The following is a 23,414-nucleotide window of genomic DNA, read 5'->3' as shown; positions in this document are numbered from 1 at the left end:
TGCTTACTGTACACGGACACTACCAGTTTTCGTACCAAGCACAACAAGCACTTAGCTGAACACAGATTTCACAACGACATTTTCAGGTCCTTTTTTTTTCCCGTAAAGGGATCTGAGATCGGAATGGTTTAGCAAATGATGCCATAAAGTGCACATCCCTTGAAGCTTTTATGGCCAACATATCGAGGAATGCTTTACAGTTTTTATCTTCACACATCCTTATTGCATAAATAATACGTTACACCTCTCAGTATCTTGTTTACTGCTGGGATTTTACTCTACTCATGAATTCTTCCGTACTTGCCATGCCTCTCATTGAGTGCGTTAAATGCTAAATTTATTCTGTTTCTTTTTGTTGCTTTTCTTGTCATTCTTGTAGCACTTGCATAATTTTTGTTGAGTGCATATGTACTATCTAGTCAAATTCCACTTATGGGCGTGCCTACTTAAACTGTGTTCTTTTGTATAAATAGATCTTAGCTTCTAATGCGCTGTTTTTTACCGTTAATATTTAGTAGACTTTTTATCACTAATGTAGACAACACATGTATTGTCTGGTTCGACCCAAATAACGTACGCGCCTTCTTGAATTATGCCTTTTTTGATTATGTATCTTACACCCTCTTTCCTACCATGGCCTGAGATGCGAGGCCAGCAGTATTTATAAATAAATAAGTAAATAAACAAGTCTAAGTCTAGCAATGCAGTGTGAATTCATTTCTGGGCATGTACATTTCGAGCAAAGAAAAATTATACTTTTCGCATGGTTTGTTGGAAGCGGCCCGTCGAACACCTTCAGCAAAGTGATCGCATGCGAAAATGCACTGCAAATTGAAATCATCTGCTTTTAAAGAATGCATTACTGATCATCTACAATATTATCACTGTTGGATTCTTTTTCCTTGTAATCCCACCCCTTATGTAACACCCCCTGAAAGGGGGCCCTTAAGGAAATTAAACTGAAGGTAAATGAAGACACATTTAGCATGTAGGTGATTCAACTCCTACAAAGCTCGATATATCTCGTCGCTCTACAGTTGATACAAATGGCAGAAACAGGTGGTGTACTGCAAAGTGTGTCAAAGGGTCTCTGCTCTTCCCTGCGATTCTCCGTCCATGTCCGCCAAGCCATTGTTTGTCATCCAGCGAACGTTGTTACAAGAGATTTGTACACCTTCGCGTTCTATTTGACGCACACTGCCCCTTATTCCTACAGACTGCCTCTAATACATACACATATTGATGCTAAAAAGGAGTGGTAGTATCATGTTAACAAAGGAGGCACGCTAGATCTTGCAGCCCCAACCAATGAATGCACTAGTCTTTAAGAAAGCTAGAAAAAAAAAACAGCAGGAAAGTGTTCGGCGAGATACAGTGCAATGCCACTTAAAAAATTTTGATAACTAAACGTTCAAGAATTCACCAAAAAGTGGCCGAGGAGTTAATGTCTCGAGCGTGGCCATATCAGTGGGGTCGTTCATGGTGTCAAATATCGAAGATGACGCCAGCGGCTTGGCTTTGCCGAGGGATTCCCAGCGGCACAAAGTGATTGACTCGGGCGATGGATTGGTGATGTACATCAAAGAGGCGCCTGAATGGAACTCAAGAACGGCAAATGGCAATGGCAGTGATTGGCGGCAAACTAGAAGTGCAGACGGTGCAAAAAGCACTGAGCCGGTGTCTTCAGAGTCACTAGACATAGAGAAAAGAACAGTAGACTGGGCAGACACAATGGTGTCGTCAGAAATTGTTATATTCGAACATCTGTCCATGTCATTGATGACATCTGTCGAAAACAGGAACAACTCGAGTTCAGCGGGGGCCCAATTGATAATCGCACGATGTGTAGGGAGGAAATCCCACCCCAATATGACGTCCTGAGAACAAGATGGCAACACAATGAATTCGGTCACATAAAGAACATTCTGGATGACGACACGAGCTGTCCAGGCACAGGATGGCTTGACGTGCTGTGCGTTAGCTGTATGAAGGGATAGCCCAGAAACAGGCATCGTGACTTTTCCGATATGGCAGGAAATGTGGGCATCAATCACTGAAAGGGCAGCGCCGGTGTCGACAAGGGCTAGCGTCCATGTTTCTTCTATAGCGACTTCAATAACGTTTTGGGGAGAAATTTGAGGCCTTATGCATTTCGCCGGAACCGCAGTTCTCGCCTCCTGAACTGCGCTACTTAGTTTTTCTGGTGCACAGGGCTTCGCCATCGGTGCATGGGGAAAAGGGAGCAGCGGTAAAAAGGCGAGTGGCGAGAGGAGGGTGGGGCCCGGAGGTAGGATCAGATCGTAATCATCTGAATAACTGCTGCGGGGTTAGCGTGGAGCATACGTGACCCAATGTGTACGCACACTGTAGGAGATAGATGGTGCACGAAAGTGACAGTAACGGGCCACATGTCCAACAAGGACACAATGGAAACAAATAGAACGGTTGTCTTCCGTGGGTCAAGGGTCGTCGGCTCGTGCGCACTGAATAACTGGGCGGGCGGGCAGGCAGGCGACGATACTGGAGGGCGAATGTGGGCTGTAACCTTGCAGGACTGGCCTGGAAGCGACTGCGGCGTATCTCAGGGGAGCAGCAGTCGGAGCCTGATGGAGAGAAGGCAGGAATTCTTTGACGACCAGGTCCCTGATGATGTTTTGGAGAGCGGGCGCCAATGGGAATTCGACTGGTCGTGAACAAGGAGCATCAGTGAAAGCTGGTGAGCGACCTCTTCACGAACAAAATCTTTAATCTGTAGCAGCAGAGATGAGTTGTCAGGAGCGACAGCCAATTCCGACATTGAAGTCACCTGTGGATGAGAGTAGTGGATGAGAGTGCATTGTTTGCGCAGCTCATCAAAACTTTGGCAAAGACTGACAAGTTCAGACACTGTGAACGAGTTATTTGCCAGCAGCATCTGAAAGGCGTCGTCTTCAATCCCATTCAAGATATGCCTGATCTTATTGGCATCGGCCATCGTGACAACGCGGTTACACAGGTCGACGTCTTCAATGTAGCTGGTGAATGTTTCACCATTCTGCTGCACGCGGCCACGCAACCGTCGCTCGGCTTGAAGCTTGTGAACAGCGGGCGCCCGAATACTTCTGTCACATGCGTATTCAAAGCAGCTCACGTTGGGAAGTCTCGTAGGTGGTTTGGATGCCACTTGCTGGCAACGCCGTTCAAATAAAATGACACGTGGTTGAGCTTCGCGGCGTCATCCCAGCGGTTGAACACGCTTACCCGTTTGTATTCAACGAGCCAGTCTTCAACACCCTCCTCTTGAGTGCCGCCCAAGATTGGTGGGTTGCGTCGATGCGATGGGCCAGGGCAGACAATGTAAGCACCAGGACAGCAGGTTGTTGCTGCGGTTGATTTGGTACTTAATCCGGCATTGCAGAAGCTGGTTTGAGTTTCCGGCTGGGAAGTTCCAGGTTGTCACTACTCAGCACTCCCACCACTTGTTACGGGGGTTTATTGAGGTACACAGCGACCAGGAAAATAGCAGCAACAGCAGGCAAAGTGCAGCCAGGAAGCGAACAGCCGAGCGAGCCAGGCGTTGGCGCATGTGTCTATCTTCTTCCTCACAGATGCACCAAGGTGCTGTTCAAGCTCCCTTTGACAAAGATCCCACCGCAGTGAGCACAGTCACCTCAACGTGTGGATTTTCTAAATGTGCCACTGAGCTTTCCCGTACCGTCTCACGACACTGCGTCATGGTCAATGCCTTAGAAGTGTCTAGCTCTGCAGTATTTCCCGCTGTGGTGTTAACAGTTCACAGAGGACTCTACACTTGCAATCCTGTCGGCACTCAGCACCACTGACGCCATGCTGGAAGCGGCTACCTCACACGACCTGGAGGTCAGCCCATCCAAGCGAGAGCTCCAGTGTGGCCTTATGCAGCTCTCGCACCAGCTAGGCTGCTTCGCATTGGATGTCCACTGGATTTTTGCCTGTCATCCTACCATCGCCGGCAACCTGCGAAGTGCAGAAGCTCCACGACTTTGAGAACAACACTGACGACTGGGTGATGAACGTCAACGCTGCAGCAGTGTGCAAGGCGTGGACCGAGCCACAGAAATGGTCTGTGGCTGTAGACCGCCTTCCATCGGTGCTCAGTGACCTACTGCAGGAACTTTAAGCTGCAAAAACGGATCTGTACCTTGCTGGTCTTAGCTATTTAGATACTGCAGGAGGGATAAACAAGCGAGAGCTCCAGTGTGGCCTTATGCAGCTCTCGCACCAGCTAGGCTGCTTCGCATTGGATGTCCACTGGATTTTTGCCTGTCATCCTAACATCACCGGCAACCTGCGAAGTGCAGAAGCTCCACGGCTTTGAGAACAACACTGACGACTGGGTGATGAACGTCAACGCTGCAGCAGTGTGCAAGGCGTGGACCGAGCCACAGAAATGGTCTGTGGCTGTAGACCACCTTCCATCGGTGCTCAGTGACCTACTGCAGGAACTTTAAGCTGCAAAAACGGATCTGTACCTTGCTGGTCTTAGCTATTTAGATACTGCAGGAGGGATAAACAAAATTGTCTTGAAATTACCACTGGGCTTCAAGAGAACTGAATTTCAGTGGGAATAAAAAACAAACAGCACGACACCGAATTCTCTCCCTGTTTGGTTTTCTTCAAGTCTATTGAAGATGAGGCATGCATGAGGAATGATTCTAGGTTCCTCTAGCAACCACAGAATGTGTCGTTTTCATTCACACAACGAAAAAAGAGAAATCACCACCAAGACACCATGGCAAACATCCTCCGTGTCAGCAAGAAAAACAAACTTGGATCATGACTTCAAACAGTTTCAAGAAACCCCACCAAAGGAGTGTTTGAGACGGAGAGCTTTGAAAAATGGTGCTCAATCTTGAGAAATGTCACCCCCTTGAAAGATGTTCCCCTTTCCGTAAAGAGATATAGGAAGAGTGGATAACTTTCCTCAAATAGCAGGGAATCTTCCCTCAATGTTGTTTATTCACAAACCACAGGCAGTGGCAATGCAAGGCGGTTGTAAAGTGTTATACATGCAGCAGTGGCGTTATCCATCCTTCGCAAGCGCTCTCGAGATAAAATTTGTGACAGCATACAATATGACAACTTCAATATGCTGTTAAGGATGCTCCTAAACATTTTTTGAATTCCTTCACTAATAAAATTGGTCATTGTTGATGGCTAATAAGATGTCAGCAGGTTCTTTGGCACTTATCAGGTGCCTAGGAAAGCAATGTGTTCGTCCTCTTCATATATGCCTCGATTCCACCACTGCTTCTGCTCTTTCAAGGTTGGCCATTCCTCGATCTTCTTCACTTGGTTCTTCGTCCAGCTTCGGAATGCTGCCGAACAGCTCCACTAGCTCATCCTTGAATGCCCACTACTGTGACCGCTGTCTGTAAGTTCCCTCTACAAACGATTGCTGGCAAGGCTCCTTGTTCATGCACGTATCGCCACTTGACCACCGCCAAAAGAGGCCTTACTCATTGGATCCTGGTTAGGTTGCTCCACGTCATCACCATCGATTGGGCTTTATTGCCTTCCACTTCGATCAAAATGATTCCAAAACGATCAAAATGGGTGATCGTCGCTGATTATCGAAACAGCAGTGATCACTCATTTTGCTTTCCTCCGCTGGTATTCTCTCCCAAGTCGCTTTGCCCTTTCGCCGAGCCCCACTTACAGTCTCCCGATGCGTACGTCATCGCTGACGCGCTGCTTAAAACACCATCTATTTCCGGTTGCCGTGACTCCAGCCATCAACTCTGTCAGTTGTGTTGCAGCTGCGTGCTTGTTGCCGAACCATGGCTGCCATAATCGTGTCGGTATGGACCCTCCGTTGCACGCACGCCTTCAAAAGATCACCAACGCGATGGACCCATACCGGGACACGCCGACTCTCATAGCTGACCCGTGAGCGGGTGCACCTACGCCGGTAACACGACGAACAACAACTAGCAACGCGGACTGACTGAAAGTCCTAGGCTTTCGCTCGACCAATCAGCATATTTGGCTCGGCGTGTCAGAGATATGGCACGGCGCGTCACGCTGAGTCCTGAAAGGAGGAGAAATTGTCACTCAGAATTTGTGCCGCGCCGGCGGCTCGTAGCGTTGCCACGTGTAGAATCGTTGATCGCGAAGCCATTCTGCACATGATGCGTGTGTTTACTTAAAATGTATGAAGAAATATCGGAAGTGGCTTACGGACCCTTTTATGTGTCAAAATGAAATCTGCTGTGGTCGTGCACCCACAAAATTGGCTGAGAACTCGTTCCATTCCTTTACAGTTTGTGGGAAAAATGTGTTGTGAAACACATCTGTTCGGCAGTTTTAGTTTTGTTTTTTTTTTGTGATGAGAGCGTGTGATACACTTACGACAGGTTGAATGAAATGATCCTTTTCTATTCCTATTTTAATATGATAAATACTGTATAGGTACCCTAGTCTTTCCATTTGATGTCACAATTCCAGGGGTTCCAGTTCAGCCCTCTCCACTAGAATACTCACCGATGTCCGCCAGCTGTAAATTTTAAAAATAAAGCATACGGATTTTCTTTGAACAGTTTTTAAGAGGCCGATTTTCCTTTTTGTGTGAGGGTCTCATACTATAGATGTAACTTCGATGATTGGTCGGAGAAACGTTTTATAGGCTAATAAATAGCTTCATATCTTAAGTAGCTCGGCACAAAGCTCATTTTAAGTATCCTAGTTTACTTATTACTTTTTTATTTGACTGGAACGACGTTCTGCATAACTGTCATAAAAGTTGTGCTTCTAGCGTCTCCATGGTCTACAGTGGTGTGCAACGGGAGCTTCCACCAGTGTTTAGCGAGCACAGCACATAGTGTTGGAAGGGCTGATTGCCTTGAACAGTGGTGGGGCTTAGGATGTGTGTGGCGTTCTTGAAAAGCCTCGGTCGCTAATGCTTTCGAGAACTTTGAGGCCACGTGCCGCTGCTTGCAAAGTCCTCTTTGCACCTTGGCTCATAGAGAACTTTATGTCTCAATCCGTCTTTATGAATTCGTACTGCTTGTTACAGTCTCAAGTGCCCCATCAATTTGTTCATCCATCGCTTTGTATCCTTATAGTTGACTTAAATGTTTTGGTTTAACCAAGATTATTGCATTTGTCTGGCTGGCTAAGCAAAGCGTTTTTTGCAATTATGTTAGAACAAGTCACTGCGAGGCCAGCACAGCAGCGGTATAGGGTGTACGGGACATTGCCTCATCGACAGTCTGCGCGCGAGCAACGAAACCACCTCCAGACAAGAAGCGACAGCAAATTTGCTGCCGACTGACGAAAACAGGTTGCCTTCCCACTTTTCCTGAAAAAACTACTGGATTGTGCGCAGCGTAGAATTTACTATAGATACACGAGAGGGAACTCTGGCGCTGGTGGCTATGGGAGGTGCAACACACGGTGCTTCAACCAGCATGGGAATGATGGGCAGTACACAGGCTTGTCTAATCTTCGTTCTTTCAGCTCGGTTTGGCATTGCATGGCTTGGAGCTTGTGAAGTAACTTGTCAAATAAGCTGCAAAGCACGGTGCTTGAACTAGCATGGGAATGATGAGCAGTACACGGGGTTGTCTAATCTTCGTTCTTTCAGCTCGGTTTGGCATTGCATGGCTTGGAGCTAGTCAAGTAAGCTGCAACGCATGGTGCTTCAACCAGCATGGGAATGATGGGCAGCACATGGGCTTGTCTGATCATCGTTTTCCAGCTCCGTCTGGCTTTGCATGGCTTGGAGCATGTCGAGTAGCTTGTCAAGTAACGACAATCAGCAAATGTTCAGCAATTGCACCTAAACTTTTTAAAAACTCACCAGTTTAAATCAGGTCACGAAGTTCACAATGGTGCATTCTTTTATTGGAAACAAGAAAAAAATAGAGCGGATAAAGCCACACGTACGTTCGAAGCCCGCTAGCACGAAGACTCGGCAAATTTGCCTACTACCCATCATTCCCAAGGTCGCTTAACGATCGCAGTTAATCTTAGGAAACTCTATGGGGCGCAGTAACAAGGACCAGACTGCACGTGAAATGTAAAGTGCAGGCTGTGCTGGGGTGCCTTCGATAAATACAACTGACAGCGAGTGCAACTAATAAATTTAAACCAAAGCTTTGTTACTTGAGGCATACGTCGCTAGAAGTTTTGATCATTTACCTGCCCCTGGGCACCCCTTTCTCGCAAATGAAACCGAAGCAGTCGGCATTAAGCCTTCGTCCACGTTTCACCATTCTCTCCTTCGAGTGTGGACGCGTAAAGCGAATGGCTCACACATGTGAAGCACGCTATCGGGTTAAAGGGGATGCTTCTTCACAATCGGCCTACGTGCCACTCGCATGTGGGTTGCAAAGGAGCCGCCCGAGGTAAATAAACGTGTCGTCATAACCCATTTCGCGACCAGTTTCGGATCGCATCGCGATGCTGCTAAAAAAGGAGGCGTTCCTGAGGAGCGCTGTGCTGCTGCTCGCTGACGACACGGAGTAAAAACGTCGTGCGCGCACACACGGGAAGAGCGTTCGTGCTCGAGCGAAAAAGCTAAACTTGAACGCGCCTCCGAGGTATCGACTGAGCGAGAGCAACCACACGCAAACAGTCCCACTTCGAGGCCACAAATGTGCAGTGCGCGAGTACTGCATCGACCAGGCGCAATAAACGGCACCACTCACCCGTTCTTTCGCACGTCCTGCATGTTTTTGGACGACCTTGGTAAACGATCCACCTTTGCCGTCTGCCATGTTGGCTCGCTACTGCTCCAGCTCTGAACTACAAACAAACATGTGTCTGTTTAATATTCATTAGTTAAATTTAATAAATTATTATAATTTTCAAAAACAAACGAGGTTACTTTTGTGTCAGTAAATAACTTTTTTTGTGCTAATCTTTTGCTGCGGAACCAATGTTGTGCTCGCCTGGCTCGCCATCATTACTAAGGGTTTCGCCTTCGACCGTGCGATCAAGGGAAGCCGGTATGGGTTTTTCTGTTATTGTATTAATCTTGAAGAAAAGCGCCCGTTGCAATCACCGCCCGTTGAGGGGAACTTAGCTTTAAACAGCGCAAATTATTTTTCCTCCTGTCGTGACGGCTATGCTCGAAATTGTGCCAGTCGTGGTCTCGGGCGCATCGCCATTAGAGGCAGCCGCATAGCCTCCGTTTACCTCTTATTACTCACGATAGCTTCCACCTCGTGAATGTCGTAGCATTCAGTTCAGATTTGTCGTGTGCTTATCTCTAAGCGCTACGACTCATCTGCTGTCGGCCATGGCAGCTGAGGATGCGCCCGTGATTTAGCGGATCGTACCGTTTGTACACAACGCTTGCAACCGACCTGCCAAAGAGACTGAACAGTGTTTCGTACCTGACCGTGTTCGTTGTATCAACAGGGTGATAGAAAATGTGTGGAACGGATCCTTGGATTACGAGCAAGCATTTGATTCGGTTGAAACCTGGACAGTCATGCAGCGTTACGCAATCGTGTTCTAGATGAATCCGGTATGAAAATAGGGGAGTCCATGGAGGAAGCAACAAAATCTCGAAATTTGTGAGAGATCAGCACGTAATTGGAAAGTCAGGGCGTGGCTAGTGAAAGAAGCACACGCATGTCGTCGCATCTATCCGGTGTTTGAGTGAAGGTCTAATACAGTGTTAGGTAGAGGGAGGTACTATCTTTTCAGTGGTACCCACTGCATGTTGACCGGAGGTCTTTAGCATAGAGTTCCCTGCCATAAATATACACTAGAGAGAACTCTGGCGTTATGGGAGCTACAATGCATGGCGCTTCAGCGAGGGAATGATGGGTAGTACGCGGACATGTCTAATCTTCGTACTTTTGGCTCTATTTGTGTACGTGTGGCCTGGAGCTGTTTTCTTATGGAACAAAAATCGGCTAATGTTCAGCGATTGACCTTCACCACCTTTTTAGTCTCGACATTTCAAATCGGGTAACGAAGTTCAAAAAGGTTTTCTTCGAAATACACAAGGTGTGTACAGATCCTTGAAAACACTTGAATTTGAAAAATGCATTTTCAAGGCCCTTGAAATTTCTGTAATTTTTTTCCATTCTTGAAAATCCTAGAACTTTGTGAGCAGTGCACTTTCATATCGACATCACGACCTCCTAAATTTCATAGATCGATGTTTCAACCTGTCAAGCTCCCCAATTCCAAAGTGTGGGCACACACTGTCCCATTTTGCAAAAAATGCGTGTGATGAAGAGAGTTAGTTTTGTGGCGAGGGCAAAGCAGTGAATGCGATAGCAAGAAGTTTAAATGTCACACAAGGACAATAATTATAGCACGAGAACAGCGTTAGTCGTTCTATTCTCGCTCTATAACTATCGTTATGTCATACCAAATAGCCCAAACTGCCACACTTCTAAGTCACACGAAGAAAGGCAAGCAACTCCATACATGCAGCGCCACTCAAGCATAAAGGATGAACGAAAAGAAAGCGCACAGGACGAGTGCTGATAAACAACTGTCACATATCAACACTGGAAACGAGCTGCTTAAACACCAAGATAGATGTAGTCAAGAGTTTGATGAAAGCTCATGTGGTCGGGCATTAAATGAGTTGAAACATGGTCACTGACCAAGTCTGGTGATGATATGACGTTTCGGAACCACATACGAGTTGCTTGTTCACTGACAGTAAGTGAACGAAAGAACTCTTATGCGATGACATGTGCAAAGCTTTGTGATCACGTGATTAAGTCAGCTACACTGCTACGTACCTGTCCAACTAGGTGCCCACAAACAGGAACTGAAAATTGTCCATATCAATAAGGTGATAAATTACTTAATCGGAATAAATAAATCTAGGTGCGTGTATTGTGCTTGTTGGCGCTATAATTAACGCTTGCAGCAAAGAGTGCGCAAGGCACAGATATTGTGGCACCACCCCTTTAAGGCCTGACCACACGTACGTGTTGCAGCCCGTCAGCGTGCAACTTTTTGTCACTGCACCGTGCCCTCTTTATGTGGAGGGAGCTGGTGCGAGAATTTAATAAGACTAGGTTTTTTTTTCGTTATAATTGAGGTATAGAATAATTTATTGTACGTGCAATAAAATTGGTCATATTTAATAATTTTAGAGCGAAATATTCTGACTTAGCATGCCACATTGAAAAGCTTGCAACAGGTCATGGAAAGTCCTTAAATATCCTTGAATTTTCGCTTAATAAACCTGTATGAACCCTGAAATAAACGAAGCCACATAAGCAATTCGTCGCTCGCAAGTACGAAGACTAGGAACACCCGTGTACTACCGATAATTTCCATGGTTGCTGATTGATCGCAGGGCCAGTCCCTCCTTTAGTTACTTAAGGAAACTCTATGGTCTTCAGAGCTTTGGAAGGGGAAGCGTGTTCTACCCATCATTCACTTGGTCGCTGAACGATTGCCGGGGCCAGTCCCTCCTCTAGTTAACTTAGGAAACTCTATGGTCTTCAGAGCTTTGGAAGGGGAAGCGTGTACTACCCATCATTCCCATAGTCGCTGAACGATCTCAGGGCCACTCCCTCCTCTAGTTAATTTAGGAAATGCTATGGTCTCCAGAACTTTGAAAGGGGGGGCGTAGTTCTTTAGGTAATTGATCAGCAAGGCTAAGGTGCAGAAAAAAGGCATTGACTTAGGTGGGCAAACGACAGGCGCTCTGATGCCAAAGGCCAGGATAAGTATGTTAGGTAGACCAAAAGAAACAGGAGGACGAAACAGCTGGGATTATGGCAACTACCGCATGCACGGACCGGTACTTTTTAAAAATGTTTTGGCGCTTAAGATTGTAGGGGACCTGCTGTTGCAAGAATTTCTCTCCCATTTCGTCTGCACAGCTTTCACAAATGACGTGGCCATGGTTGTTAATAAACAACAGAGGCTCCCTGTCATTAGGAATGACAACCGCATGTACAGTACTCAAAGATTGCAATAGGACACTCTGAGCATGTGGCCGTCAATACATGTACCGCGTCTTGTGGGTGCTCGTGACACCAGTGTGTTGTGTTGAATGAGGGGGAGAACACCTACGGAGGAAAATTACTCCTTCCAGACAGGGTCGCCGAACTGTTTGTTCATCATGTGCTGCACACTGCCAGCATGGCGCTGGAAGGCTCTCTTGTCAAGCGAACTGGCTTGCAACTGCACTCCACTTACATTGCAGACGACCCTCTCGTTCTGTGGGCTTCTACGATGGGGTATGCATTCAGTGCAAGTAAGACGTAGGACTCAGCGAGAAATTCGTAGACACGATAAACATCTGCGTAAACGTATAGAAAGTTTATCTCATGGTTTCTGTCACGACATGAAAGAAAGTGAGTTGCAAACCTGCCTTTGTCCAACATGAAAACAGTATTCTGTATTATTGTCTATGAGGCAAACTGTGGCTATCTTTGAATAAAAAGGGCAAAACCTGGCTCGTTCTTCAAGGGCTGATAGCCCCGCCTCAGTGGTATAGTGGCTAAGGTATTCGGCTGCTTACCTGCAGGCCGCGGGATCGAATCCCAGCTGTGGCGGCTGCATTTTTGATGGAGGCGAAAATACTGTAGACCCGTGTACTCAGATTTGTAAGAACTCCAGGTGTTGAAATTTCAGGAGCTTTCCACAACGTCTCTCATAATCATATGGTGGTTTCGGGACATTAAACCGCACATATAAATCAATCAATTTCAGGGCTGATAGCTCTATGAGAGTTTACCGCACAGAATTGCCGCAGTATCGGCTGCCCGGGGAGAAAAATCAAAATACTAAGACTTTTCAATCCTGCACAAAAACAGGCCAGTGACTGCTGTTTTTTTTTTTTTGTCGTGACAAAAAGCATGACAAGCTTTCTATGATTTCGTGAAGCTATTTATCATGAAGCCAAATGTTCACCTTTGAAGGTATTTTTAATGTCTGTGAACGCACCTCAGTCGCAATTTCTTAGCTGAGTCCCGCTTCTTACTTGCGCAGCATGCGTGCCGCGTTATCAAAGTGTGTGGAATGAGAGCCTCGTTTGCTCGCGTCACAATATCAATGGCGTGCACCACCAAGCCTATTCGGGCGGCATGCGAAAACATGCGAGTCTTGCAGTGCCATGCTGGCAGTGTGTACTTTGTGAACTAAGTGCCGACTTTTTAGCGACCAGAAGGAGTAATCCTGCTCTGAGGTATTCCTCTCATCACTATTGCATGCAACACCTTTGTTCCACGAGCAGAGACACATGTACTAGCGGCCACGTGCTCCGAGTGCCCCTGAATTGTGAGTAGGTGCTAACAGACAAGGACGTAGGAGAGTACTGACATGGACAGAGCGCTAACTTCAACTGATCTTTTATTTTTGCACGAACCGATAAATATATGCCGAGTGAGTAGAAATAACACGAACAAACATTTTTGTTGAGTTTATATATATGTGTGAAAGTGTGTGTGTGTGTTTCTGTATATATATATATATATATATATATATATATATATATATATATATATATAGTAATGAATAATGAGGCTGAGACAGCATTCTTGCTGCGGGCCAGCTGCTCTATTCTCTCCTTTGTCTTCCTTTACCGCGCCCAAGCTCCCCGCGCGCCTGAATCCTAGTCTCGTTTTTGGTCATTACACTCTGCCATGACTTCGAGCGCGCGGACTGCTGAGAATGTCTCCGGTGGGCGGCACTGGCCGTTTCGTAGTGGCAGGGCTTGGCCATGCTTTAACTTCATTCGAAAGTTTTTCAAAGATGGTTCTGGTGTCGCGGCACTGCCTGTTTCGCGGTGGCCGAGCGCAGGCATGCTGTGACTTGGCACTGTGACTGGAATTGTTGCCTTGGTCGGTCGCTGTAGACGTTGGGCATAGGCATTTGCTCGCACCTTGGTCGAAGAAGACTCGAGGGAATGAAACTGGGTGTGCCTCGGTGGTCTGTTTTTATGATGCTGCGACTCGGTTTTGAGATCTAGTGGGCGACAGTAGGTGTAATGGAGTAGTCGTTGCTGGCCGAGTAGATCTAGTGGGCGACAGTAGGTGTAATGGAGTAGTCGTTGCTGGCCGAGTAGACACTTCTGCCATCTGAGTATTGTGTTGTGGTCTTTATGTGCATTTGCATGCCGAGCCGGAAAATGTTTGCACAACAGAGGGTGAGTGTGAGCGTGCACAGGCCACTGGACAAAATCATGATGCGACAGGCCTCTAGCCTCTTTGCTGCTATCGCTCTTGTTTTGACCGAGCTGATCACGGCCCGAACAATGAGTGATGATTTCTATGATAACAGCAATGGCTTCGTAGTGGTCTGCGTGACGTTCAGGTGGTATGTTGGGAGTCAGAATGGCGTGCTTGTCATTGGCAAGATCGTACACCATGTTGCTCGAATGGCCGGTGCTGGCTCTCTCTGTCTGGAACGCATCAATGTAGCTCACACGCTCGGAAAATGACTGCAGATGTGGTACCGACTGGTCCAAGATTGTCTCTTTGCTATCCATGGTCGACTCCGACAGCTCTGACTTGGAAATGGTATTGGTTGCTGGTAGGGAAGTTTGGAGACGGGTCCGGGCGTGGAACCTGGCATTGGAAGAGCTATCCATGCCCTAAAGCCTGTTTCGGTGTACCCTGCGGAGCGTTCAGCCAAGAGGCTGTCAAAGCTATTGCAGGATACAGTTGCACAGTCGGGATGATTCAGTGCTGATACGTCGTTTGAGTGACTTCTTTCACGAGGCGTGTCTTGGATAGTGGTCCCTGGCTGAGCTGAACTTGAATCAGACGACAAAGAGTCCGAAGGCTCAAGTTGTGAGCTGCAACGATGGTTACAGCCTGGAGGTGAAAATCCTCATGCTCTTTATCCTCAGTAGTGGTCAGGTTGAACTGGGTGGTGGAAGGAAGATCAGAGGTTGTCCAGCCGAAAGTAGCGTGTTTGAAGTTTCGCTCCACCCAGGACTGCTGATTCATGCCTTCGTACTTGTGCTCTGCCTCTGCACCTCCCCGAAGCCCATCTTCTGCAACAAGCCATTTCTAAAGCTCCATCCAGGCCTTGCGCGCTGCTATAGCATTGACGGTCGCCACCCAGTCGTCAGCATCGTTCTTGAAGCCTTGAAACTCTGGTATTTGGGCGACGACTTGCGACGGTGGTACAGCAGGTAAAAATGCAAAGAGCACCAACATGAAGTCGTCCAGCTGGCTCGAGAACTGCATGAGGACATCCCAGAGCTCTCTGCGTTGCTCAGGTGGGCTGGCCTCCAGGTCATGTGAGGCGGCTATGTCGAGCTTGGCATGGGCGGCGCTCAATGCCGGCAGGATGGCAGGAAACAGCGCCGAACGCGATGCAGTTAAGGCATTGATCGTGGAGTGCAGTTTTCGATGGTACTCCGCAGCTGCGCGGTGCTGTCCGATGAACCGCATGTGGAGCCAGTGGCAATGCTGGTCAAGGAAGAGCTGATTGATGGCTGAACTCACTGTGGCAGGATCATCGTCAAAGAGAGCTTGAAGAACAACCCTTCTGAGCAGATCAGGTGCCGATGGAGTCCTGAGTGAGAGTTTATTGCCACGGGAAGTGGGAAAAACTCCCCCGGGAAACGGGAGGCTGCGGGCCATCTTCACGGCACCGAAGCATGCCAAGGAAGCCTGAACGGCGTTTCTTGGATATGCACTCATTGGAAGTGTTGGGCACGGGATCCATGTCACTGGAAACGTACGCAATGTTTCTGGATGGCAGGGGCCTGTGTGCTTTCTCAGATGAGGGTGGTGGGAAGGTTCGTGTGAGATCGTACCTCTTAAACATCGAGGGGACATTGACATCGTCTGCGGAGGTTCATTGGGTAACGGCAGCAGCGGTCGGGTCGGGAGCCCTCCACTACCGCGTCTCTCATAATCATATAGTGGTTTTGGGACGTTAAACCCCACATATCATCATCATGTCAGCACCATGGGCAGCCATTGGCATCCCCAAGTACGCCAGATCAGCGAACGATGAACCCGTACAGGACTGGTTCGACCTATTCACCAACTATTCACCATATCACCAACGACCTATTCACCATATCACCAACTTTACTGACTGCATCTCCGGTGAGGAATTCAAGTTTTACCTGACACACATATTCGAAAATGATGAATTGTGGCAAAAGATCGGAGATGATTGCCCGTTTTAATGACTACGACGACTTCCTCATTAACAACCATCTGGAGACAGTCGCACATGGCCGTCATAGTCAACGCTATTTTCTCAAGGGAAATCGCTTCCCATCAGGTTTCTCTTCCTGAAAGCCGGCATTTTCAAAGTCGTTGCTCCAGCATACGACAGAAGTCGTTGCTTACCCACCTGATGCTTTTCATAATTCGTCCTGCATACATGGTCCACCACCTGGGTTTCCATCACGGTGCTCTTCAAGTGCTCCTTTTGCTCACCGTTTGCCTACGGTGACGGCCCTGACGTAAGAACAAACTTGAGTTGCGATAAAAACGACTCGCATTCCGCTGACCACCGAAAAGGCGCGGTCTTGTTGAGTAGGGACGTCAAAGGGTAAGCGAGGTCGTCGAACTTCGGCACGAAGCGACGGAAGTACGAGCATAGGCCCAAAAAGCTTCGCAACTCTCGTACCTACTGAGGTTGTTTGAAGCTGCTGACAGCAGCAACATTCTGGGGGTCGGGCCAAACGCCATGCTTGTCCAACAGGTGACCGAGAACGAGAGTCTCACGGCTGCAGAAGTGACACTTCTTGAAGTTCAAGGTAAGCTTAGCTCTCTCAAGGCAGGTGAGAACAATGTCTAGATGATGGTTGTGCTCATTGATTGTACGGCCAAAAGTTATAATGTCATCCAAGTAGCAAAGACAAACTTCCCACTTTAGTCTACGTAATATATAGTCCATGAAGCGCTCAAATGTGGCTGGAGCGTTGCATAGGCCAAAAGTCATTACATTGAATTCAAATAGACCATCTGGGGTTATGAAGGCCGTTTTCTCTTTGTCATTCGGGTGCATGGGGATTTGCCAATAACCAGATCTCAAATCCACGGAGAAGAAGTACAATGCCGAATGTAAACAATCGATGACATCATCAATCCTGGGAAGCGGGTAGACGTCCTTTTTAGTAACAGAGTTGAGCCGTGTGTTGTCCACGCAGAATCGCTTTGTACCATCCTTCTTTCGGAGAAGAATCGCAGCGGCAGCCTGAGGGCTACATGACTCTTGGATGACCCTTTTGTTTAACATCTCTTCTACCTGTTGAGCAATGACCTTCCGCTCTGCAGATGAGACACGGTATGGTTTCTGCTGGATAGGGTGAGCAGATCCTGTGGTAATCCCGTGACGAGTGCGCGACTCGGGTACACTCATTTGCTCTTCATTCTGCACAAAGTCAAATATAGTAGCGTGCTTTGCAAGGACTTTGAGTAAAGCTTGACGTTTTTCTGATGATAGCAACTTGTTTACCATACTCAGAAAGTTGGCTTCTGTATAGTGCATTGCACGAGTAGGATCTACACTCTCGTCGCTTAAAGATGCAATAAAACACTCCGCATTTTGTTCGAAGAGAGCGAGTCCCAATCAGCAGGGTTGCATAACAGGTTCATTTGAATAGTTCGACACCCATAAGGCCGATCGCCTTTCACTGATCGACAAAACACAATGTGGAAAGAGCACATTTTACTTGGGGCAATCGAGAAGAATGAGCTCCACAAGAACATCAAACGTGCCGGCGTCCGAGGCAGAGGTGTCAACACTAACGTTCTTCATCGACAATATTCTCATTAAGACAATATTCTCATTAAGACAACATTCTCAATAAGGGTGATAGATTCTTGACAGCGCTTGGGATCGTCAGTAAATGCCGATAGCATAATCTCGCCAGCACCGCAATCGCATAGAAAATCGATCCCCAAGATGATGTCATGGTTGGAGCTAGTCGGGACAGCGAATCTATCCTTGAACACCTTGTCGCCCAAAGTGGCACAACACACACACCGATCGGGCACAGCGTCTCCCCGCTCACTGCACGAAATGATGCACAACTGTCTCAGCGAAACATCACTTCATGTCCTCGCTGCAATTTGAAGTTTAAACTCATCAAATAAACAGCTCCTCCAGTATCTATCAAAGCCATCGTAGGAAGTCCATCAATAAACATGGGGACTTTATTTTGCGTCATAATAACAGGTGGAGGCATGGGTAGATGTAGTGAAAAATGTTCAGTGACCTCACCTCCATTAGCTGCACCACCTAGTTTCCCGGAGGCGGGGAGGTGACGCGTCGACCTGGAGATGGTGAACGGAACCGGCGTGTTGCGGGGGGCGTCAAGCTTCACACGGAGGAAGGCGAGTCCATGCGGAAATTCCAGTGGAAATTGCATCCCACATGTGTATCACTGTGGGTGGTTTGCTGGAAGCCGTCCCAACAACATTCCTAATAACTGTAATAGATCCTTGACAGCGCTTGGCATCGTCAGTAAATGCCGATAGCATAATCTCGCCAGCACCGCAATCTAGAGTAGCACCGCAATCGCATAGAAAATCGATCTCCAAGATGATGTCATGGGTGGAGCTGGTCGAGACAGTGAATTAAGCCTCGAACACCTTGTCGCCCAAAGTGACACTAACAAGACACACACCGATCAAGCACAGCGTCTCCCCGCTCACTGCACGAAATGATGCACAACTGTCCCAGCGAAACATCACTTTATGTCCTAGCCGCAATTTGAAGTTAAAACTCATCACTGAAACAGCTCCTCCAGTATCTATCAAAGCCATCGTAAGAAGTCCATCAATAAACTTGGGGGCTTTATTTTGCGTCATAATAACGGGTGGAGACATGGGTAGATGTAGTGAAAAATGTTCGGCGACCTCACCTCCATTGGCTGCACCACCCGGTTTCCCGAGGCAGGGAGGTGAGGCGTCGACCAGGGGATGGTGAACGGGACCGGTGTGTTGCGGAAAATGTCAAGCTTCGCACGGAGGAAGGCGAGTCGTTGCCAAAATTCCAGTGGAAATTGCATCCCACATGTGTATCACTGTGGGTGGTTTGGTGGAAGCCGTCCCCAACGTACGTGTCCCGCATCGAGCGCATGCCACCGCGCCAGCGGTTTTGTCGAGAAGAAGCTGATGATCCCTCGTAGTAGCGCTTCTGGGGGCGACGCCTCTGACCACAGAATCGAGCCACATGTCCACGAAAAACCACAGTTATAGCACACAGGGGCCTGACGCACGTCGTGAAACCTTGTTCAAATCAAAGGGACGTAGATGGTCAAAGGGATGTAGATGTAAAAGCAATGGTGGTGACGTTGGCAAGTCTACCAAATTTGGGAGTGATGCGCCTAGCCTTCAGTGTTTCAAACGTGCGGCAATGTTGGATTACGTCCGCTACAGACGCCAAGGTCTCCTTGCCGATGAGGAAATTGTAGACATCCTCAGCAACCCCTTTGAGAAGATGCCCAACCTTGTCTTCTTTCATGCGTGGGTCTACAGACTTGCACAATTTCAGAATCTCTTCAATATACGTTGTGCATGTTTCATTGGAGACTCGAGCACGCTGCATCAAAGTTTGCTCAGCGTGCTTCTTGTTCGTCAAAATGGGTCCTCGAAGCAGCTCGCTATTTCTTTCTCAAACGCTTCCCAGGTCATTATTGTTTCTTCGTCGTTTTCAAACTACACCAAGCCGTCCCTTGAAGAAACAATCCGACGTTGGACAACAGGGAGGCTGCATCCCAACAATTGCAATAACTCACACGGTTGAAGTATTTCAGCCATTCGTCGACATATTCTCCGACCCTCCCAGAGAAGCTTCGTGCTACCATGTGTCGGGGCCACGTAGTGCCAGACGGAGAGTGCGTGGGGTCGCCGTCAGCAATCGGATCCATATAGAGTGGTGGTAGACCAGCCAGTTGGCGGCTTCAGCTTAGTTCTTGAGATAACGCTTCCCTGATCGTTCGCCTGGGATCGCTCCGCTGTACCCCACGCTTTCCACCAATCTTGTTACGGTGATATGCCTTTATTGATAAAAGATGATGACTGCGAGAGTCCAGGAATCTGGCAGATCACCGCTCGTGCCAATCTCGTTCTCTTCTTCTTCTACGCGTTCCCACCAGTATCACAGCAATATATATGAATATATCGTCACGTCGTCAAAACAGAGGTCTTGCCGCAGAGATTGAGACACCAAAAGCCGGTCGGTCTTTTTAATAGAACGCGCAAGTGAGTTCTTTTTTGTCAATTTCACAGTCCTTCATGGCACATGCACAACGGCCGTCGTCTTTCTTGAGCAAGCACGTGAAATTTGCCTCCCTCCGAAAAAGGCATCGTCCCGATGCACAACTTAGGCGCTCTACCAGGTGTATGAAGTGGTCGCGCCAACACGGTAACCGGGAGCTAATTAACTCGATAAATACGGTTTCATACGCACGACGTGCACTTTGGGGTAAATGATTTTGATGCTTAGAACTACAGTCGGTGTCGGGAACAACTTCGTAGTTCATGTCGTTCAAGCATCGGGTGACGCTGTGTGGGCCAAAGTACCGTCTTAGCAGTTTTTCAAGCAGTCCACGTCAATGTATCGGAATCCAGACCCAGACCTTCTCGCCTGGTGTGTAGCTAATGAACTTTTGTCGGGGGTCGCATCGTTGTGTATCTTGATGCTGTTGATGACAGATGCGCACACGCGCGAGCTGTCTGGCTTTCTCATCGTGCTGAGTGAATTCTTCGGCGTCTACATGGATGTCGTCACACTCATGCGGCAACATGGCGTCCAACGTTGTCATGCCTTCGCGACCATAGATCAAACTGAACAGTGTCATTCCAGTGGTTTCTTGCCAAGCGGTATTATAGGCAAAGGTCATGCACGACAATATCTGATCCCACTTTTTATGTTCCGTGTCAACTCACATGCTGATCATGTCTGTGAGGGTCCTATCGAGGCGCTCTGTCAGTCCGTTTGTCTGCAGATGGTATGCAGTTGTTCTCCGGTGAGCTGTACCGGTGAGTCTGAGAACCGACTCCAAAAGCTCTGCAGTGAAGTCGGGTCCCCTGTCTGTGATCACTGATGTCGGAGCACCTTGCGGAAGGACGATGTTTTCGATAAAGAACAAAGCGGCTTCTGCTGTGCCGCACTGCATAGCTTTAGTTTCTGCATAACGGGAGAGGTAATCGGTGGCCACAATAATCCATCTGTTTCCAGTTGTGGAAGTTGGAAAGGGACCTAGGAAATCCATCCCAATCTGGGTGAACGGCTTCGCTGGTGCTTCGACTGGGTGTAAAAGACCGGCTGGCTTGCTGGGAGGCGCTTTGCGTCTTTGGCGATCAGTGCAAGTTCGTACGTGATGGTTAACAGCAGCAGGTAACTTTGGCCAGTAGTACTTGCGTCGTAGTCGGCACAATGTACGGGTGTAGGCTAGATGACCAGAAGTTGCTTCATCATGGCACGCTTCTATAATTTCTTTCCGAAGAGAGGCAGGCACGACAAGCGAGTACGGGCTGCCGGTTGGTGAGAAGTCTTTCTTATAGAGAACATCGTTTCGCAAGCAAAAAGATGGAAGTCCTCTAGCAAATAACCGCAGCACATCTTTATGTCGTCCTTCTAGATATTCAATGAGCGGTAACAGCTTGGGGTCACTGCGCTGCTCTCGTGCAACTGTGGCTGTGTTGACAACTCCCAAGAATGCTGCGTCGATGTTTTCGTCATCATCAGGGACAGTCGACCGTGAGAGACCACTGGCGACCGTGAGAGACGGTCGGCGTCAGTGTGCCTCTTTCCAGATTTATAGATGATGGTCATGTCGAACTATTGAAGCCTTAAGCTCTAGCGCACCAAACGGCCAGGTGGATCTTTAAAGTTGGTGAGCCAGCACAAAGATCGCTAACAACGTTGAAGGAGCGGCTGTACAAATATGGACGAAATTTGATGACCGCCCACACCACGGCGAGACACTCCTTCTCGGTAGTAGAGTAGTTTTCCTCCGTGCGAGAGAAAGCTGTGCTGGCATAGGCTGTCATTCTTTCACAGCCGTCTTGCCACTGCACCAGAACGGCACCCAGACCTACGTTGCTGGCGTCAATGTAAAGTGCTGTAGGGGCCTCCTGGTCAAAGTGCGCAAGGACTGGTGTTTTCAGGCGTTGTCGTAGTTCATTGAATGCCATTCGCTCTTGTTCACCCCAAAAAAGGAGGATGTTCTCACGTGTGAGTTGCGTCAATGGCGCCGCAATAGACGAAAAGTCCTCGATAAATTTTCGGTAATAGGCGCACAACCCTAAGAAGCGTCTCACGGCCTTTTTGTTGCGTGGTGCAGGAAATTGTGCTATGGCGTCTATTTGGGCCGGGTCAGGTCGAACACCCTCATGACTGACGACATGGCCTAGGAAGCTGAATTCGTTGAAACCAAAATGACATTTTTCTGGTTTTAAAGTAAGGACGGCCAAACGTATGGCTTGGAGGACGGTGAATAAACGGCTGAGATGTTCCTCGAATGTTGCTGAGAATGCAATAAAATCGTCCATATAGACCAAGCATGTTTTCCACTTCAGGCCTGATAGTACGGTGTCCATGATACGCTGAAAAGTGGCTGGTGCCGAGCACAACCCAAAAGGAAGCACCTTAAATTGGTAAAGGCTATCAGGCGTCAAAAAGGCCGTTTTTTCACGATCTCTCTCGTCGACTTCTATCTTCCAGTAGCCGCTTCGGAGGTTCATTGAAGAGAAATAGGGCGCATGACGCAGCCGATCGAGTGAATCTTCTATGCAAAGCAGTGGATAGACGTCTTTCTTCGTGACTTGGTTCAATTTGCGATAATCAATACAGAAGCGCAAGCTGCCGTATTTTTTCTTGACCGAAACCACGGGGAAAGCCTAAGGCCTTTTCTAAGGTTGTATGACGTCATCCGCGAGCATCTTCTGTACTTGTTTCTGAATTTCTTCACGTTCTTTTGGAGCCACACCGTAGGGGTTCTGCTGAATCAGTCGCATGTTGTCTTCACTAATGATGCGGTGCTTAGTCAATGGTGTTTGCTGGACCTTTGACGTACGCGAAAAACAGTCTACGAATTGGTGTATAAGTTCAAGCAGGCGCTTTCTATCAGTGTGCGGTAGCGTGGAGTAGATGTCCACAGGCAAAGTTGTTGAGGCGGGGATAGTCGCGTCAATTGGTTGCAAAGCAAAACAATCCCATAGCTTGCTAGATTTGACGGCGCTCATTGCTGAAGTTTGTGAGGAGCACTTCTGCCTGTCCACCAGTAAGCGCCAGGACGCCTCTTGCGACGGAAGTGCCTTGCGTGAACAAAAGAGCGACTATGTGCTTCGCTATCACATTTTTATAGCAAGGCCACCCACTGGACACCGCCAAGGCAGCAGGATCTCGGTGGGAGCGTCACATCATCGGCTACTCGCAAATGGCCACGTGGTTCGTCGCTTCTGTTGTTGACATATGGATGTGTGCAAAAGGTCACCATACGTTAAGGGATGTTGATAACAGCGCCATGGTCT

General features: G+C 47.9%; 2 protein-coding genes across 12 annotated transcripts in view; one reads left to right on the top strand and one right to left on the bottom strand.

The window, feature by feature from the left end:
- Positions 1-8,816, bottom strand: part of Amph (amphiphysin) — a 197,406-nt gene extending 188,590 nt beyond the window's left edge. For 8 of the 10 annotated variants that reach the window (XM_037423611.2, XM_037423612.2, XM_075893965.1 and 5 more), the window contains exon 1: positions 8,670-8,816. In XM_037423611.2, coding sequence (XP_037279508.2) covers positions 8,670-8,738 — 69 coding nt within the window. In that variant the 5' untranslated portion in view covers positions 8,739-8,816. The remainder of the gene's footprint in view (positions 1-8,669) is intronic. The other 2 variants (XM_037423616.2, XM_075893969.1) reach the window with 1 other exon arrangement.
- A 4-nt stretch (positions 8,817-8,820) lies between these two features.
- Positions 8,821-23,414, top strand: part of Rpn3 (regulatory particle non-ATPase 3) — a 202,681-nt gene continuing 188,087 nt past the window's right edge. The window contains exon 1 of one of the 2 annotated variants that reach the window (XM_075893970.1): positions 8,821-8,969. In XM_075893970.1, the coding sequence (XP_075750085.1) occupies positions 8,900-8,969 (70 nt within the window). In that variant the 5' untranslated portion in view covers positions 8,821-8,899. The remainder of the gene's footprint in view (positions 8,970-23,414) is intronic. The other variant, XM_075893972.1, reaches the window with a different exon arrangement.

This window comes from Rhipicephalus microplus, chromosome 4 (genome assembly GCF_043290135.1).
Source record: "Rhipicephalus microplus isolate Deutch F79 chromosome 4, USDA_Rmic, whole genome shotgun sequence".
NCBI classification, from domain to species: Eukaryota; Metazoa; Arthropoda; class Arachnida; order Ixodida; family Ixodidae; genus Rhipicephalus; species Rhipicephalus microplus.
The sequence above is the reverse complement of the archived record's forward strand: the minus strand, read 5'-3'. Positions and strand labels throughout refer to the sequence as shown.